The 20,551-nt window shown below is 34.7% G+C and overlaps 1 protein-coding gene across 3 annotated transcripts in view; it reads left to right on the top strand.

The window, feature by feature from the left end:
- Positions 1-20,551, top strand: part of LOC149773802 (arsenite methyltransferase-like) — a 248,677-nt gene that overhangs the window by 13,956 nt on the left and 214,170 nt on the right. For all 3 annotated transcript variants that reach the window (XM_089945988.1, XM_089945987.1, XM_089945989.1), the window contains exons 5-9: positions 4,433-4,502; positions 7,520-7,601; positions 11,564-11,695; positions 15,158-15,297; positions 16,696-16,833. In XM_089945988.1, coding sequence (XP_089802114.1) covers positions 4,433-4,502; positions 7,520-7,601; positions 11,564-11,695; positions 15,158-15,297; positions 16,696-16,833 — 562 coding nt within the window. The remainder of the gene's footprint in view (positions 1-4,432; positions 4,503-7,519; positions 7,602-11,563; positions 11,696-15,157; positions 15,298-16,695; positions 16,834-20,551) is intronic.

Raw genomic sequence — 20,551 nt, 5'->3', positions numbered from 1 at the left:
TTAGCTGAAGGATCTTCTTGCCTCCTGGGTCTTCTAAATTCAGCCATGAGTACTCAGGCTTGTGCTGATAGTTTACAAAATCCAAACCTTTCTGCTGTCCTCAGCAGTGGCTTAGGCTTAAATTTTATGTTCCAGACCTGTTGATTATTGTTTTGGACTATTTGAGGTACCACCAATGCAAATGGGAGCACATCTTCGTTAATGGTGGATATGTCACTGAAGGATCAACCACTTGACAGCAAAATCTGCATGGATGCCAGGATGACTACTTATGGTGCCCATCTTTTACCATTTTATCCCAAAACTCCACCAGTTTTAATGATGGAATACATAATGTTAAAGGTGAATATAATATGTCACTATCTAAATTTATAATTTTTGTAATTTATATATTTTCCAAAAATGATAATAATACTAAATAGTATTGATGAAATTGGGAGGATCAAATGACACATGATATTGGGTAGTTACCAGATGCAGTTGCAGTAGAGGCATGCTAGTTAGTAATGTTTTGCTTCTTCTTCTGGACATTAAGGCCATGGATAATGCCTTCAGGAGATGAAGGCCAATGATAGTGTCTTCTAGAGATGAAGGCCATGGGTAATGCCTCCTAGAGATGAAGACCATGGATAATGCCACTCTGGTGATGAAGGCCATGGCTGATGCCTTCTTGAGATGAAGGCCATGGCTAATGCCTTTTGGAGATGAAGGCCATGGGTAATGCCTTCTAGAGAATGAGGCCAAGGATTATGCCTTCTAGAGATGCAGGCCATGGATAATTCCTTCTAAAGATGAAGGCCATGGGTAATGCCTTCTAGTGATAAGGCCATGGGTAATGCCTTGTGGAGATGAAGGCCATGGGTAATGCCTTCTGGAGATGAAGGTCATGGGTAATGCCACTCTGGAGATGAATCCCATGGCTAATGCCTTCTTGAGATGAAGGCCATGGCTAATGCTTTCTATAGATGAAGGCCATGGGTAATGCCACTCTGGAGATGAAGGCCATGACTAATGCCTTGTGGAGAAGAAGGCCATGGGTAATGCCTTCTAGATATGAAGGCCAAGGATAGTGCTATCTAGATATGATAACCATGGGTAATGCCTTCTAGAGATGAAGGCCAAGGATAGTGCTATCTAGATATGATAGCCATGGGTAATGCCTTCTAGAGATGAAGGCCAAGGATAGTACTATCTAGATATGATAGCCATGGGTAATGCCTTCTAGAGATGAAGGCCAAGGATAGTGCTATCTAGATATGATAGCCATGGGTAATGCCTTCTGGAGATGAAGGCCATGGATAATGCCTTCTGGAGATGAAGGTCATGGGTAATGCCACTCTGGAGATGAATCCCATGGCTAATGTCTTCTTGAGATGAAGGCCATGGGTAATGCCTTCTGGAGATGAATGCCTGTATAATGCCTTCAGGAGATGAAGGCCATGGATAGTGCCTTCTAGATATGAAGGCCAAGGATAATGCCTTCTAGATATGAAGGCCAAGGATAATGCCTTCTAGAGATGAAGGCCATGGGTAATGCCACTCTCAAGATGAAGGCCATGGCTAATGCCTTGTGGAGATGAAGACCATGGGTAATGCCTTATGAGATGAAGGCCATGTGTAATGTCATCTAAAGATGAAGACCATGGGTAATGTCATTTAGAGATGAAGGCCAATTGTAGTACCTTCTGGAGATGAAGGCCATGTGTAATATTTTTGAAGATGAAGGCCATGGGTAATGCCTTCTGATGATGAAGAATATGGCTGATGCCTTCTAGAGATGAAGTGCCATGGGTAATGCCACTCTGGAAATAAAGGCCATGACTAATACCTTCTGGAGATGAGAGTTCATGGATAAAGTCATCTAGAGAGGAAAGCCATGAGTAATGCCTTCTGGAGTTGCAGCAGTAGATGCCTGCATTGGACATTCTCATTCTTTCCTGTCAGATGAAATGCAGAATGAATCCAAATGAAATGATGAATCCTTTTTGAAGAAAATGGAGAGCACAGATGCCAGTGCAGAACAATAAATGATAAAAGGTAATAAAATAAAACGCATTTCATGAACAAATTTTAAAATAGGATTATTTTCAAGCTGCTGTTAAATTTCCTTTGTTTAAATCTTTTTTGTATGATAATCCAGGTCCTTATGTTGACAATTTTTTTTTATCCCTTACAATCCATGATATTGTTCTGGTTGAGGTAGACATAACAACAATTCTGTTTACTGCAGTGACATCCTCACTGGTGGCTGTACTTGTATAGATGTTCATTTGAACCAAATGATATAACAAATAAAAATTGCTGAAAAGTACCCATCAACTATAATTTTGCTCTTATTACAGAGGCACTTACATTTTAAATTCTTACAAATTCACTGGTGTATTTTGCACATTTTGTATTTACAATTTCATTAAAGCACACATTAAATAAGACATGATAAAAGATTCTATCCATTTAAAGTAATAGTCATGGAAACCTGAGTTCTATAAAATTAATGTATTCTCATTTTATTCCAAACAAGTAAATTCAAAAGGAAATGATGAATGAAAGCAATAATCAAAAGCTGAATGCATTTCTAAAAAGGATGAATGAAATGTATTAAATCAATTAACAAAGTCTGAATGCATTTCTAAGAACCATGAATAAAAAGTGATGACAGGTGAAATGGCAATGTGAATGGAATTCAAACATAATGCAAACAAACAATGCAAATGAAGTGAGAACATAACAGATTTAGTACATTTACAAATTTCAGGGTCTGTACTGCCTCAACATAGTGGTGGAAATTCCTAGGACAGTCTTAACATCTCTGTGCTTGCAGAATCAGCCATGAATACAGGTTTCTTTCCTAAGCCAGAGATGTTTAATATGCATGCTTGGTTCATATCAAATAGTTCCTTAGGAAGAAATATCTCACTTGATAGGTGGGAACAGAATTGCTCAGTCAGGCTGGCCCATCACATCAGAAATATATGAGGCGAAATTGAGAGTTATCTTCCTTTTAAAGCCTTAGCACTGTAAAAGCTGTCCTCATCCTGTGTTCTTTATAAAGACAAAGTTAGCTCCCATCACAAACAGTGACTTCTGTTCCAGGTTCTCAGATAAGTTTTGTCCTCATTTAAGGTAGGATATAGGCCAGGAAAATTAAATCTATGCCCATCTTGTGAATTTTGACTTGTCTTGACCAGTCTTTGGCACTTTGTAGGATTGAATCATCTGAAGGTTCTTGGTTGGTTGACAGAGACACCCTTTGAGCCTTCATAATGAGTTCTTGAACAGGATCAGTTTCTTAGTCATCTTACAGCATGCAGGATTGGTTACAATATGGGCTTTGTTGGTCAACCTGAACCTTATGCAGTTCACATGGGTTAAATTTATGTCTTGAGAGTTTCTACTCTCGTTGCCAAGAACAGGCTTCTGCTCATGAGGGATCAGCCTGTTATCTAGTAATTGCTTGTCTTTGGACTCTCTGTCCCAGGTACATCTACAGGACCCCATCAGGATGCTGAAGTGATTCCTGACCTGAAATAAACTCAGCCAATCAGAAGCGTGATACCTCACTTGTTCTTCTTGTTCAAAGAAGAGATTTACAGTATTTTTTTCATGGGATTAGGACATGTTAGAGCATCTGCTCAGTCAATGAGGAACTGATCCAGGTCCAGTTTAATTTGTTGTGCATTTCAGCAAAAGAGATCACCATTAGCATGACCTTGATGCAACAGTTTCCTAAATATTCAAGCAGTTTGATGGAGATCTGAGATGACATTCTCTTGCTTTTGCTTCAGAGGCTTTTTTTTAACTAAAGGCCTTTATTTGATCAGGTGACACCTCAACCAGCCACATGGCAGCTACCTTCTCAGGCTGCTCATCAGCTTCATGACAGTGAAATTAAAGAAAACAAAATCCCAAGGAATAATACAAATTCAAGTTATTTATATGATATTTATAAAATGATTATTGGTCCTGCTAATGGAAAATATGTTACAGTTGTACACAGCAATTCAATGAAGATATTCAGTGTAGTATTAATCAAGGGCAATAAAACAATTAGTTCTAATTGTACACAGTAATTCTAACACATTCTAACACATTCTAACACATTATCAGTCTTACTAATGGAAAGTGCCACTCAAGCTAACATGCTTGTTTAAACTATTTAAGATCAGCAAATACAAAATAATTTAATAATTTCCTGTATTATGGCATCTTGTTAAATATCACCTTTTTTATAGTTGTGGTGATCCATATCCAGAAATGTATCGATATTTAATATTTATCCAAATTCACACCATTAATTTGATAATATTAATCCAGTCAAGTAAGCCAGCCAGGTAGAACATGAGTGTAATTAAAGGAAACTCTTTTGGTAACTGTCATCTTAATAACAGATATGTCAGGATGTGCATTTATTATTGGTTTAATTGTTTTCCAGTTCAAACTGTGTTGTCAATCTTTCCCCAGATAAGAAGAGTGTGATATCAGAAGCTTATAAAGTGCTAAAGGTATGTATATTTCTTAGCTGTACTGGTCATAGACAAGAAATGCTTATGGGATGGCCTGTTGTTCATTCTCTGTCATCCATTAGGACAATTTTTTTATCACATCTACACCTAAACTATATGGAGGATTGCCATGAAATGTTACACATTCATTCATCTCAACACCTTTTTGGTCCTAAATGAAAATTAGTCCAGTCTGAAATCCATTATGACCACCAAGGCAGCCATCTTGCAAATCATGCTGTTGAAACTACTCTAGAATGGAAAGTGATAGTGACAGGTTTTTCACCTGATTACGTTTTTATTATGTCTAGTTGGTCTTATATGAAAATGATGCCATTCTAACATCCAATATTGCCAATTTGCAGTCTCCAGCTTGAAAAAATATGTTTATTGTTGCTTCACCTAAACAGATGTTTGTATCACCATGAGGTTTTCATGAAAAATCTTATTTTGTCTAGTTGCTCATAAATGAAGGTGATACAGATCTGACAAACAATATGGCACCATTGTGACCATTTTAAAAATCTTGTTATTGCTCATTCTCCAGAATAGATGGGCATATCAACATGGGGGTTTTCACAAAAAGGCTTTTTATAATGTCTGTTTGGTTCAAACTGAAATGGTGCCAATTTTGTTTTCAATGCTTGGATGGTCATATCAACATGAACTTTTCGTAGCAAGACTTCTTATGTTGTAAATCCAGTGTAACCCCACTACAGCTTGTTTTGTTATAACACAAATTTGGATATAACATGATTGTAGCATGGTTCCCAAAAGTTCCTGTATTTTTTTGTGTGTGAAAATATATATATTTTTTCAAAGTATGAAAACTAATGTGTAAAAGATAATTATCATTTTGAGGAAGAGATTGTGTATGAATTTGGTCATAGCATGGCCCATGAGATTTGACAATAATTTCACCAGTTCCTTGAAGAATTGCAAAGTTTTGTGCTAAATTAAATGAAAGATGTTCAAAATCTCCATAATTTGTGACTATTCATTTCAAATGTGTCAGTAGTTGATCACTCCGCATTCATCTTTGTTTAGTTTTGGAAGAAGTCAGCTCATTAAAAAGCTAATTAGTGTTAATCTTATTATTGTTGAACTGTGAACAATAAAAGCCAGTAAGCCTTTTCCATTTTTCTTCAGTGCATTCTGTTTACAAGTTTCGCTCCAAGAAAAGAAAAGATTCTCATCTGAATTTATAAATCAATTAATTTCAGAAATTGCTAATCATCAGTGTTAATCTCAAAGTTAAATTTGTTAAAATGATTTATAAAATAAGACAAAAAATAATATCAAGAAAGCTGCCAACATGTGCATTTTGTTTTTTAGTGTTATCAATCGTCATGGAGTCAGTTGACCAGTGAATGCTATTCTTCATTTCCTAAAAAATGACCATGTTGTTCCATAACAATTATTCCTTCTGTAGTCGTTCAAACAAGTATGGGTCAAAAGTGTTAATTAGGGAATATTTACAAGAAGTAATGGGATATATGAATGTTTTGAAAAATACACACGTTTCAGAAATATGTGTGAATATGTTGGCATGAAATTAAATGAATACGAGTGGACCTAGCAGATGTTTTTATTATTAGTAATTATTCTTCTTTATGCAGTTTTGATGGAATTATTATTATGGATAAGATTTGACTGGTGAGTACACGAGCACAAAAAAAAATATGCTTGTGTTGCAAATTTTGTGTACATAAAAATAAATATTACATGTACATATATAACAATTGTTCAAGTATTTCTTGTTGAATATGGAACAAATTGATAGCTGCATCAATGAAGTACATTATATTTATTGTGCTCACTTTTATTCCCCCCTCATGACACGATATGGTACATAATAATATCATTGTATGGACCTCAGTCATTGTGTTATATCAGGGTTCCACTATAATTTGTCCAAGAAATGGTGCCAGTTTGACACCAGTATGGCTACGATGATGGCCAACTTGAAAATTGTGTCATTACTATTATTCTTAAAGAAATGGCCATACCAGTATGCGATTTTCATTGAAATGCATTTAACTAAACACCACTTCCTCTTTTTAGTGTGCCGAAATAACTTGTAAACCTATTTATTATGCAGGGGCATCTGTGGATTCCAATTTTTATATAAAGATAGGCCCCTATTTGCAGAATGCAAATTAGACTGCAGTCAAACTGGGTAAATTAACATCGATACATTGCTCATTTTATGATCAAAAAACAGTGGTTTGTGCCTAGAAATTTGAACTGACATCAAGAAATTCATTCTTTTAATTAAAAGTTATATATTTTATTAAATTTTCTATTTTTCTGTAAACTGTATACAAATGTAGGTTGAAATATCAGTCGATTAAGTGGTAGTAGTGCATACTGGTGACAGTACTTTTAAGAATATGTACCAAGTCTTGTCAAGTAAATTGTGTTTCAGTTTTATCATTTAAGTTCAGTGTAGTCATCATGAGTGTGATATGCCTTGTTTTCAGACGTGAAAAGTGTCAGTTGGTTGTCATAGCAATGCCAGCAAATGTTTATGTTAGAACCAAATTAAGTGATGGCTGTGGTTTGATCTTTGACTTAGAGATGTGTATGTTGCATTGTGACAGTCAGTTAAAAGTAGACTCACTCTTTTTATCAAATCAAGTGAGGGGAATAGAATAAATCAGTTAAGGGAATGCTAATTATACCTGTATAAGAGCCAGTGGTCATGGTCGATTTGTCAAGACAGCTTGTCGTCGTATTTTAGGTTAAAGGGAAAGGTCATTGATTCATGGAACCAAGGTGACAAAAAACTATTGTTGCCAGTGGAATAAATGTTGTCATGACTTTTATTTAGTATATTGTAGTGTAATGCCGTAGGACATGTAATTTTACATTTTAAACATTTATCAAAGACAAACAACATTAACATAACTTGATGATTCTCTTTAACAGATAATAATTACATACTGGAATGTATTAGTGCTTTTGTATGCTAATGTTCAGTTATTTATTTATTCAGTTGTTATTTCACATTTCAGGTTGGAGGAGAACTGTATTTCAGTGATGTATATGCTGACAGAGAAGTATCAGAGAGTGCCCGCAAACATGAAGTCCTCTGGGGTATGCAGCAATGATAAAGCATCGGAAATTACTACAATACTTTTTCTGCTGAAGTTATTTAAAACAGAGGGCATACATTTTAATCATCCTGCATATGAAATGACAGCAGATCGTGGTTTACTCTGACTGCAATTGGATTTACTTTGATTATAAATAAATACAGGAGCAAGAAATGTCCACCTGTACGCTGATATTCAGAAAAATGTATTTCATTTAGAAAACCATGTACGGCCTCGTTTCATATATATCTGACTTGTAATTATTTTGGTTGATACATCACTCAGAGGTCTACAGTTCCCTAACCCAACTAGCCTGGGTAACAAACAATCATTGCTGGGCAAGTAAAGTCTGTATAATAGGTTGAGCTGGAATTGCTACTCCTTCTTTCAGTATGATGTCATAAGTAGAAAGATTTTGTTGTGGTCAGTTTAAATTTGATTAATTAGGTTAATTTATCCCAATGTTGTACCTAAGATCCCAAAGGCAGGAGTCAATGTGTCAACCACCATCCTAGTTTGGGTGATGCATAATATTTTAAAGGGACAAAGGAGAATCATAATGAATAATGCACTAGTGGGACTAAATAAATGAGACAATCTTACTTCCTTTGACTGTTTTGTCACCTTAACCTAGCCATATTTTCCTTGGACACTTAAATTTGCAAGAAACTTTTTATCATGTGCTTGAGTAACTTCTTGAAATACTAAAATGTTTGAATATCTGGTTTATCTGAAATGAGCTGCACCGTGGAATTTTCCATTCTGGACCTAGCTCATTTAATTTTAGGGTTTACTCAATATCTAAGAACATTTATTAAATAAATATCCATGCTTTCTTAATTACTTTTCAAAATTATAAATCATTAATTTAAATGATTAATTGTGTACTTGCAACATTGTAGTCTTTTTGTCATTAATTCTTCCTCAGAAAAGATTAAACTTTCCTAGGCTTAGTTGTGACTTTAACTTCAGAAATGTTTTACTTGTAGATGTCAGAGACTTTACATTACAACTTGGCCAACTATCACAAACCTAATATTTTCATTGCCAGATACAGCATTAAAATGGCTATTTGTTGCCATGTTACAGTTTAATTGCCTTCCACCATTTATATATGCTGACACCATGATGGATATTGATGGACATCTACTTAAGACACATTATAGGTGTATTTTTCTTTTCTCCCTGAGGAAAAGCACACAGGCTCAAGATTTGGGGGACATAGGAAAAACAATTGTGGGAAACATGCAAATCTCAAACTCAGTGTGCAACACTGTATCCAATGGTTGGATTAACCTGATATTTATAAAAGGCACAGTTTTGCATTGCATTAACTAGATTATACTTTATTTTGGTGTACAATTTTCATTGGAAACCAGGATCTAAAATGTTTATCCGCATTATTCATTTTTTTTATTGAGGCAAAGTTACATTTTAATGACCCATGATCAGGTAATAAAAGAGATAAAATTTAGATGGTATTGAATATTTTGATTTCTATACAACATGCCCCCATTGCAGACAGCATAGACACAGCTCTGTTGACACTTGATGCACAAGACTCCAGTATCAATAATTAGCTAAAAATTTCTTCCTCATTGAGACTTTCTAATATCTTTCTTGATTGGTAACAATCATTTTTTAATAAGACAGTCAGCAGGCGTCAAGTATAACAAAAAATTGTCATAAAGTCTTGAATTTTCTTCAAAGAATCTTAGGATGTTTCTTGGGGAAATTTTGAGGATTTCCTCCAATTTGAGAAATTTCTCATCTTGTTTTTACATATAAAATGGTTTCATTTTGTTAAATTCCATTATCTCTACCCCTGACAGAAACATTTGATATTGTCTGAAACTTCATAAGCAAGAGAATATTAAATCTGAATAAGAGGCAAAATTTGAGAAGTTTAGTGTAAAAGCTGATCTGCTTGTGGATGATATGACAGATTTGTATTCATGCTGTTTGCAGTATAAATTAAGAAGAAATACAGTGATGGTAGTGCCTCTGTTTGACAAAAACAGAAATGACATCCATGATAACTTTTTTAATGATATTTCAGTTTGAATTTGGGATATGACCCTGAATTTTTATCGCATGATCCATCTTGCATCTTTCATTTCTTTCTTTCATAATGTCATTTGGAAAAAATTTTATTAACCACATTTCTCAATTTCAGCTCACTTCTTGGGATAAAGTAGTTTATAATATCCGTGTTGAATATCAAGATTTTCTTGGAACTTACCTCCTCATATTTTGGTGTCTGATATAACCACTTAAATTTGTGGTTTAAACACATGTAAGTCTTAATAATGGATTGTAAATGTGTTTTAAATGATGCAACCATTACTTGAAGAGAGAATGCAACACCAATGTAATGAGCTATCAAAATGGAAAAAATTAGCTAACTCTGTTAGCATTTATATACATGAAATGGTAACATCATTGATGTGCACTTATTATGAAGAACTATTACCTCATGTAATTAACCAACTGGTATATAAGATTTAGATAAGGGCACTGTCAATTATTATTGTTGGATATGGTACAAATTAAGATTACCGTAGTTTTGTTTATTTTTCATGAGTATAAATCTTGTAGGTTTTGTGTATTAAAAAAAACCAGAACAAAAAATTGTGAATGCTTAAATTTATGGATTTGCTTCTCTCAAAGTTTGCATATTTTTATGTATTTAATTTCATGAATTAAGCTCTTTAAGAACCCAAAGTTAAGATTACAAGAGAATAAAAATATGCTTAAGGTTAGTGGTTTGAATGGTTAAAAAAATACTGCAGCTGGTATACGAACAAATCAGACACCTAGCAGTTATCAATCTCTTACACTGTATTTTTGTCTGAGTGCCCAGCATCAAATGGAAGCATCACATCCATCAACACAAAGTCAGTTGGTTAGTGAAGCACATTAGTATACAATATTTTACTTAGGCCACTATATACTGGTATGGTAATGATGTAAAGAGTGGGAAAATTCATGTTACATCACCACCACCCCCAAAAAAAATAATATCTGAGAGATCAGACATATTTATCTAGGATTAAACTGCACCAGTGTAAGTCTGCAATAATTCAGAATTATTTCCATGGCTAAATTGTTTGTGTATCTGAAAACTTAGTTGATGTTTATTTAGTAATTTTGTATAATTTTGTCCAAAAATTAGTGACAGTTGAGCTTACTTCTGGATGGTAATTAGTGGACATATATCATTCCATTATGCTTTTGTTAATTTTCAGTAATAGTTTATGCTCACTTTTCTCTCTTTTCTTACTGAGCTAATTAATTAATCGATTAAAGACAGCTGTCAGATACTGCATACATTAATGACCAATGAAGGCAGAATTAACTGTTTTAAATTATTTTTGTCAAAAATGGTTAAAATAAAACATACACAGGCAAAGACAGTTCTATATTACGCTAATAAAGTTGAATTATCAAATATCTGAGCTTTGTTGATCATTAGCAATGTATCAGTGTACACGTTTTTATTTTATGGGTCTTTAAATACAGCATGTAGTGCAATCATGACATCTACAAAATTGTTATATTGTAAGAACAAGTACCAGCCACTTTCACCCCACCCCCATTATTAAAATATGCTATATCCTGTGCATATTTACTTTTGATCCTTTTGTGGGTCTGAGTGTTGTTGAATAGAAACCATTCCCAACTATCAATTTAGAGGCAAGTTTATTGTAGTAAATTCAGCTTATTTCTGCTCAGGATGCTCTGTCTGTCCTTGTGTCTGTATTAACGGACAGAGATTGTAGCAGTTTCTTGATGAGCTCTCAGGAGAGCATGCACAAAGCAAGAAGAATTTAACTTAAATGACATTTCCATGGAAGAGTACGTGGAAATTGTTCATCTTGTGTTTGATATTTTGTCAAGTAGTTCAGTAATTGGACTTAATGATAATCACTCATAATGTATAATACTTTGTAATCATTACAGGAGAATGTATATCTGGTGCTCTTTGGTGGAAAGAACTTTATCGTTTGGCTGAGGAGATTGGTTTTAGCCGTCCGAGACTTGTCAGAGCATCCCAGATTCCCATAGAAAGAGAGGACTTCAAACAGGTGCTTGGTAAGAGTCCTTATTTTAACATGATAAGGCAGTTCTGCATAGCTGGGCCTGTTCAATATTATGCCATAAGTTGCTCTTTGATAAATACTTTCTCATGATAGTGATGTTCATAGGAGCCATAAAATTGTATTGCAATCTTCATTGATTGACTAAAATGGTATTTCACAACCAAGATTGTATTATAATAGAGTCTGTTGTACACAAAACCACAAAATATTATATTGAATTACGTGAAACTGCATTTTAATTTGTTCCTATTAAGAACCAATATCACTTGAAATGAGAGGTGATGGAATTAAATTTAGCCATTTTAATAGGATTTGTGTCTTTGCCAATGCATTATGACTGGCGATGTAGTCCTGATGGGCTTTAGAATGTGATACCATGTTGTAATGATTGGCAGTATAATGAGGGACCATAAACTAAAGTTTGTAATCAGGGACCTTGTTGTACTGAGAGGCCTTATAATGAATTACCACATTTTACTGATTGGCATTATAACAAGGGAACATGTTGTACTGAAGGGCTTTATAATGATTGACCATATTGTACAGATTGGCATTATAACAAGGGACCATGTTGTGCTGAGGGGCTTTATAATGATTGACCATGTTGTACAGATTGGCATTATAATTAGGGACCATGATTTACTGAAGGGCTTTATAATGACTGACCATGTTATATTGAGGGGCTTTATAATAAAAGACTCCTGGTATGTTGATGGACTTGGTGAGGGACATTTTATATGGAAGGGCTTATATTGAGGGACACCTTATTGAAATAACATTGGTTTAATAAGCTCAGGTTTTATATTTATGTATATGTGGTTTAAGAGGGCATTATTCTTGTATGCTTGTCCACAGCATTTTTAATTCCATCTTATAAAAAAAAATTTCACATGCAATAATTCACTGAAAGAAACTAAAATGAAAGTTCATTATTAATTCTTTACTCAGTGACCTTCACCTTCCTAAGCCATCACAAACCAAACTATATGATTCAGATAGTGGGGAAAATGGCTTTCCTTAACAAATTGAGAAAAATGATCATTTTGCTTTTAGAAATAGAATAATTATTTATAATAAGCAACAAATGCATGAAAAATTTGGAAATAGAATAATCTCTTAATTGAAAGATTGTGATGAGATTTGAATGGATCTATTTTCAATTTGACATTTCTTATAAACACCACTTCAGTGGCCCAACTGGTCAGAGTGTCCATCGCAAATGGTACTGGCAGCTGCCTTGATTGTCACTCAGCATTAAGAGATTAATGTTACGACTGGTCGGCCTGGTGTCAGGATCATGTGACTGAGTAGGACATGATCCTTCATGTCTGCGGCTTGATGTCCCAGTGCCACAAAAACTGCCACACTGCAGACATCATAGCGATATGACTGAAAAATTGTTAAAACTGCATTAAAAATGCACTAATACATTTCTTATCATGAGAACATGTACATGCGTTTAAAGGAAGGTAACATCTGTTGCATATGTATTGATAATGAAAGAAAACTTGCATTTGTAACTGAAAATGTGCTCTGTGAAACCAGTTAAAGAAAAAGTAAACATGGATAACAGAATTTTAAAATGAAGAAAACGAAAGGACATAAAATAGTAAAACTTACAAGACTTTTCAATTGATACAATTTTCAGGAAACTTTTTTAATGACAATATCATTTTAAAAAAATCTTTTTATTTATATGCCAGGAAAAATGCTGAACATATATTATTTTGACATCCATCCATCTGTCATTCCATCTGTCCATGTTTCCTATTTTCATTAAAGTCTTCTTTGAAGTATATGGTAGGAACGAGGATGAGAATGGAAGGCAAAAGTCATTTAAAGCAGCATAGCTGTAATTCTGCAATAGGTAGAAGTGATTATGTTTCCTCATCACTTATTGGAATTATCATTGATCTTTGACAAAAAACATTAGATGATGTCAATATTAGGAAGACATTTGAAAATGTTTTTTATTTAAAGTAAATTGTGCAAAATGTGAAAACACCAAATAATTTTAGCAGCTTCACCTCATGATTGCATTGGGTATGGCGTCCTTAGCTCACTTTCATCATCATGATTGCATTGGGTATGGCATCCTTAGCTCACTTTCATCATCATGATTGCATTGGGTATGGCATCCTTAGCTCACTTTCATCATCATGATTGCATTGGGTATGGCATCCTTAGCTCACTTTCATCATCATGATTGCATTGGGTATGGCATCCTTAGCTCACTTTCATCATCATGATTGCATTGGGTATGGCATCCTTAGCTCACTTTCATCATCATGATTGCATTGGGTATGGTATCCTTAGCTCACTTTCATCATCATGATTGCATTGGGTATGGCATCATTAGCTCACTTTCATCATGATTGCATTGGGTATGGCATCCTTAGCTCACTTTCATCATCATGATTGCATTGGGTATGGCATCATTAGCTCACTTTCATCATCATGATTGCATTGGGTATGGCATCATTAGCTCACTTTCATCATCATGATTGCATTGGGTATGGCATCCTTAGCTCACTTTCATCATCTTGATTGTATTGGGTAAAGCTAAAATAATTAGAAAGCATAAAAGAGAGGTTTGTCATAAATTATAAAACCGCATACATGTTCTTGGTTGGGGGAAATAGTTTGTTTGATGTGGCTATTGATTACGTTTGTGTGTAATGACCTCGACATATCCCTCTGCTCTATCAAACTTGTTCTTTCTGCCATCCCAGAACAAAACACATATGCAATTTTGCATATTGACATTATACATTTAATGCATTTCAAACACCTTTATCTGTAAATTGTTGTTGTTTGTCTAATTAAGCTATATTACACTCAAATAATCCATTACCAAGGATACAACAGCACACAAACTGTACCATTGGTTGTGCCAAGAGATGCATAACAAATCCTAAAACATCTAGCTCTGTATAGTTGATTTTGCTTGCTTCCTGAAATGTGTCATTGACTGATTGATTACGAAGACAGCTGTTTATGTTTAGTTATTCTGTGTATTGATGTTGATATTTTATAAGTTGAGTTTATTTGTTGGCATTTTCTATTTATTTAACCATTGCTGTTAAGGATGATTATTGGTTATCGTATCAGCATTTAATATTGATCCGTGCCAATTTATTAGTATAGAAGTCTGGACCTATTGATGGGCACAGTGGGTTCGATTTTAAAAAGTATTAGTTCATGCCCCACCTTCACAATGCTGTTTTTTCCTCTGATCAAGGCTGTTTTACCTAAATGGGTACCAGCATCTGCTGAAGGTTAACCTGTGATGGGCTGGCATCCTATTTGGAGTAAAATAGTGCGCTGTTAGTTGCTCCATACTGTGAAATATGACCCATATAAGCTTCCGTTATTATTGAAAATACTGTTGTTCAGCAGCTAATTTTCTTCATTCTATGAACATTAGATGAAAAGTACATTTATTTCTCCATAGGTGATGCCAGATTTGTATCTGCCACATACCGCCTGTTTAAACTGCCTCAAGAGACTCAGCCAGCTAGACAGGTTATCTACAAAGGAGAAATCACAGGATTCCCAGATCAGCTTAACTTTGACCATCAGAATATCTTCTTGGTTAGCTATTTCACACAATGAAATTCTTGTTAGGGACATGGGATTTCGTTGCAAAAATATTTTGCATGCTCTTTATATGTGCCGATCTCTTACAAGATTGTACAAAAAATACTCAACACAGACTAATGAAATTTGGCTTGCATATGTAGATGACCAGAATAGATTTACATTATATATAATTTTCTTTACACAATTTAATTTTTTCTAAAGTTGAAACTTTTTGACAAAAACATTTTAGCATTACTTAGCAAAAATCACTTTTGTTTGAAAAATTAAATTTTACAGACATTTGTATTCAGATATAGAAGAGCTTATCAGATTTGTTGGTCCACATTTTTTTTTTAGATACTTTTTAACTATTGGAACTTGGATCTATTTTGTCACCAAACGCTTCTTGCCATTATAATAATGCTAAACCAGTTGAATTAGACAAATGAAATTTATTTAGGCATGCTAAGATGACCTGGCAAGGTTCAGATGCGCTTGTGTCAGTTGATCACATTTGTATTATTTTCTAATTTAGAATCAGCAATAGTTGACCAGTATATGTTGTTTATCTTTTCTTCTACTAATACGTTGCCCCATCATAATACCTTAGGAGAACTACCACTACCTCCAGGACTATACAGTAGAAAGGAAACTTTTAATGTAAACCTAACTCTTGTAAGAAGTCAAAGACTTTCTTGGTGTGACCACCATAATGGGACATCTCCCAGGTAAAAAAAGAGGCTGTTTCAATAATATGGAAGAGGGTGCATCACACCTATTCTGCATCCTTAAACCTGCAGGGAGAAGATGAGATAGGGAAACCAGTCTGACACAAAATTGCTGATCTTCTATAATGAAACACTCGCACAGATGCAGCCAAAGAGATGATGGCTATTTAAAAAATAACAGATTTATCATAAATGTTCAGAAAAACTTAGGTGTACCAAATGCAGGTGGCAAAATTCAGTAAAGCTTTAAGTCTTCAGGCTAAAATTTTGAAATATGAACATTCTATGTTAAAAGAAGGAAGTACATGATAGAATGGTATACAGAGTTGAATACATAAACATATGGTTACTACTGTAGCAAGAAACTGGCCAGATATAATTTCTTTTTGAAAAGTAGCAGGTGGAAGAAATAAAAAGGGGATGGGATATACAGAAAATATTTAAGGAATACTCACACTTATAGTCAAAGATATCCTTAAGGTTAAGGATTCAGTTTTTATTCCAATATTTTGGTTAGAAACTGATATCCATTATATTTAGCATTTCTGCACATATGCTAAGAGAATCAGGATTCTCACATTTAAAAAAATAATAAATGAAAAGAAAAATTTTAAAAGACAATGAATAGAAGCATAGGAGTGGTTCTAAAGTAAGATATTTATTGAATTTGTTTTTTTTACAGACCAGTGACATAGTTGGTGTGGATGAAGAATTGTCCACCATTTTGTCAGCCTCAAGGTTTGCTGATGAGTTTGAATTTCAGCCAGTCAGTAAGCATAACAAGGACACCAGGAATAAATGCTGCACGGACAAAGATGTGGTAATTATGACAGCTTGCAGTACAAGTTCTTCCTAAGTTGACTAGTCGCTCACAAATTTTAAAATATGTTCAGACTTTCATGGCATGCCATGATTTGACAGTGGCCCACAGTAGGTTTACATCCTTTTTATCCCCTTCTGTCAGCACATTTAAAATCATGTTGAATTGGAGCAATTTGGGTTAAAGTTCAGTTATGGAGTTTGAGTTTCAACTTGTATTTGAAAATTTTTGTACCTGAAAATACACTAATACTGTTCATTTTTGAAGGCATTATTGTGATCTTGGCATTTCAAGTTATTATTTTCTAACCTTTATGGAGAGCATAAAGAGAAAATAAATAGATCATGTGAAAACTTGTGCCATGATAACTCATGAACCAGCTTATAATGCATGGTCAGGTTTGGATCCTATCTTTTGCAATAGAAAATATTCAAAACTTGGCCCCTATTTGTTGAAAATGAACAAAATTGTGATCAAAATTGGTAACCTAAACCTTAATATATCACTTGTTTTATTGTTGAGCACAGTAGACTCTACCCGGAAGTTTCAATCAACATTATAAAATTCTCAGCTTTTAATAAGAAGTCATGTATTTTGTTAAATTTTCTTTCCAAACAACATTCTTAGTATACTATAAATAGCAATAGTCAACAAAATTTTGATCAACGAAAATGTTACTAACGTCTACAGAATGTAGTACTTTAATAATCATTAAATACCAACTAAGTTTTGTCAAATGAAATTTGTGTTTTTCTTCCATCTTTTCGTTTAGTTTAATTATAATCATCATAACTGAATGTGCCTCTTGTGTTCAAAATTGAAATTAGTCATTCTACCATAACAGCTATTTACATGCTAACCATGTTTTGATATCTAACTTGCATAAGTATTTGTTGTCTTTTTGCACTAAATTCAAAGCATACCTACTTTTGTATTAGCACATAAATTATGTTTTTTGTATCAAATAAAGGGTGTGGAATAAAAGAGAATTCACAAATGTCATCAAAGATAGCTGTCAACAAAGTGAAATAAATTCTTGGTGAATACAAAGCTTTGTTTCACAGACACAGTTCATTATGGATTATTGATCTTCAGACTTAGTCGTTAATTTATAATTCCTGAATTGGCACTCAGAACTTTTCCGTTTTTGTACCAAAAACTCCAGACACTTGTAAACAGAACAGCTGTTGTAATCAAGAAACTTGCTTACTTTATAAAATAATATTTAGGATTTATTTGTTCAGTGAAAGTTTGAGAAGAATCAACACAAATTTCACAAGACAAATATCTGTCGGGACCCCGAGTGGCTGAGTGGTCTAAAGCGCTCACCATTCCGGATCACTGCCATCTCACTTCTGTCTGTGTGGGTTCGAGTCCAAGGCTTGGCTAACGTGGGCATGTGGGAAAGCCTGCCAGTAGCTTCTCGTGGGTCGGTGGTTCTTCCCTGGGTTTTCCAGGGTTCTTCCTCTACCAGTTATACTGGCCACCATGTATATCCTATCTTGTGCTGAAAAATGGAGTTAAACCCTAGAACAACAACAACAAACATCTGTCCCTATTTTTGTCTGAGTCGTTAAGATTTCATCTTTAACTTAATCTGTTTTTGGAAACCGCTTTGTTGGCCTAGTGGTTAGAGCATCTGCTGCGGATGGGGGAGGTCGTGGGTTCGATCCTCAGCTGAGTCATACAGAAGACTTACAAAAATGGTACTAAAAGCTTCCTCGCTTGGTGCTCAGCATTAAGAGGTTAGTCTTAGGACTGGTCAGCCTGGTGTCAGGATAATGTGACTGGGTAGGACATCATGCTACATGTCTGCAGTATGATGCCCCAGTGCTAGACATCCCTATAAACTGTCACACTGCAGACATTGTAGCGATATGACTGAAAAATTGTTAAAGCTATGTTAAAAATCCAAATCACACATATACACAGTTTTTTGAGTGGGCTAATTTTAAACTGATTGCTAACCTACTTAAATTAGTCAAACAGAGAGATATCTTGACATTTTAAACATTTTAAGACATCTTGATAACCGAGCTTTTTCGAGATAGTATGTTATGCCTGAAAATGGGGGTAGAAACAAAATAGCATCAGGCTCTGTACTGACAAAAATTCATCCCTATGAATATTTACAAAAGAAAGACACAAATTTATGTTTATCTTCTTTTCTGAATTCAGTAGGTTGTTGTTGTTGTTGTGGGGTTTAACGCCATTTTTCAGCACACGATAGGCTATACATGGCGGCCAGTATTAATGGTGGAGGAAGAACCAGGGAAAACCCCGGAAAGAACCACCGACCCTCGAGAAGCTACTGGCAAGCTTTCTCACATACCCACATTGGCTGAATCTTAGACTCGAACCGCCGCAGACAGAGGTGAGATGGCAGTGATCCGTAACGAAGAGCGCTTTAGACCACTCGGCCACTCGGGGCCCCGAATTCAGTAGGTAGACAAACTGTAAATGTATGTGGCCCAAAAAACTTCGGTTTTATTTTAAATAACTTGCCATCAATAGTTTTACATATTTTCATAAACTTTTGTGTACAAGCTCAGAAAACTTAAATTACTTGCCATTGTGGTTGTCATGTGCATTTGATGTATTAATTTTGGCTCTGTCCTTTTCCACGTGGTCTCGGGAGGAGTGTTAAAAAATCAAAAGTGATAACCAATATGACAGCAAATAATCTTTGGAGTCTTTATCTTTCAAAACATAAAGTCATATCAACATGGGATTTTCACCAGAAGATTTTTTATAATGTGTCATTGGTCCTAACTTTATATGATACTGATCTGACATTTGGCCATCATGTTGACCATCTTTAAAAACTTGATTAATGTTCCTCCATTAACGAATGTTGTCTCTACTTCTCCCAAATAGATGTTCTATAGATTCAGCAGGATGTTTTCAGCAATGATAGACTTGTTAGGGTACCTAGTTAGTCCTAACTGAAAATGGTGCCAGTCTTATACCCAACGTGGCTGCCACAACAGATGTCATAAAAAATCTTGTTGTCACTACTTTCCATGAATGAATGGTCATATTGACATGAGTTTTTCACCATAATGACTTCTAATGGTGTCTGTTTTTCCCCAGAAGTTAATGATGCCAAACTGACATCCACTTCCTTCACCATAGTAGCTAATTTGAAGATCTTGTTATCGCTGAAGAATATCAGATATGGTTCAACACAAAGCAGTTAAAAGGAAGATATGGTCTTACTTTGTCAATAGAGTGTTAGTCCCTTCTTTTCTTTAATGTTCTTTATACCCCATCACAGTATGTATGCTTTTATGTATGTAGGTGGTACAGTGGGAATGTTATTATGTGGTTTAACAGTACATCGGCACAATACTGAGTGTACAGTGCTGATTAAATTTTATGTTTTAAAGGCTTCAAGTCAAAATGTAGAGAGTTAAAAATTTATTGTCATGATGACTTTAGGCCAACCTTATTTTTCATGATAATTAATGTTTACAATGTTAAGCTAATGAAAGCATCATAAAGGTGAGCTATGTAATCATTAATTAAACTCTTGTTATTGTTTACTATACTACAATTAGGACCAAGTACTTGATCCACAATGTCTAATTATGTGGTGTTGAGTAATGTCACATGATGACCCAATGTGGCCTTCGATAACCAACCACCCTTTGGGATGATGAAGTAATATGGAAAAAATCTGGGCAACCTGAAAAAGTATCCCTTTTTTCGGTTATCT

Source organism: Sinohyriopsis cumingii, unplaced genomic scaffold, assembly GCF_028554795.1.
Source record: "Sinohyriopsis cumingii isolate HCF-2022 unplaced genomic scaffold, ASM2855479v2 utg000552l, whole genome shotgun sequence".
In the NCBI taxonomy this organism is placed as follows: domain Eukaryota; kingdom Metazoa; phylum Mollusca; class Bivalvia; order Unionida; family Unionidae; genus Sinohyriopsis; species Sinohyriopsis cumingii.
The sequence above is the reverse complement of the archived record's forward strand: the minus strand, read 5'-3'. Positions and strand labels throughout refer to the sequence as shown.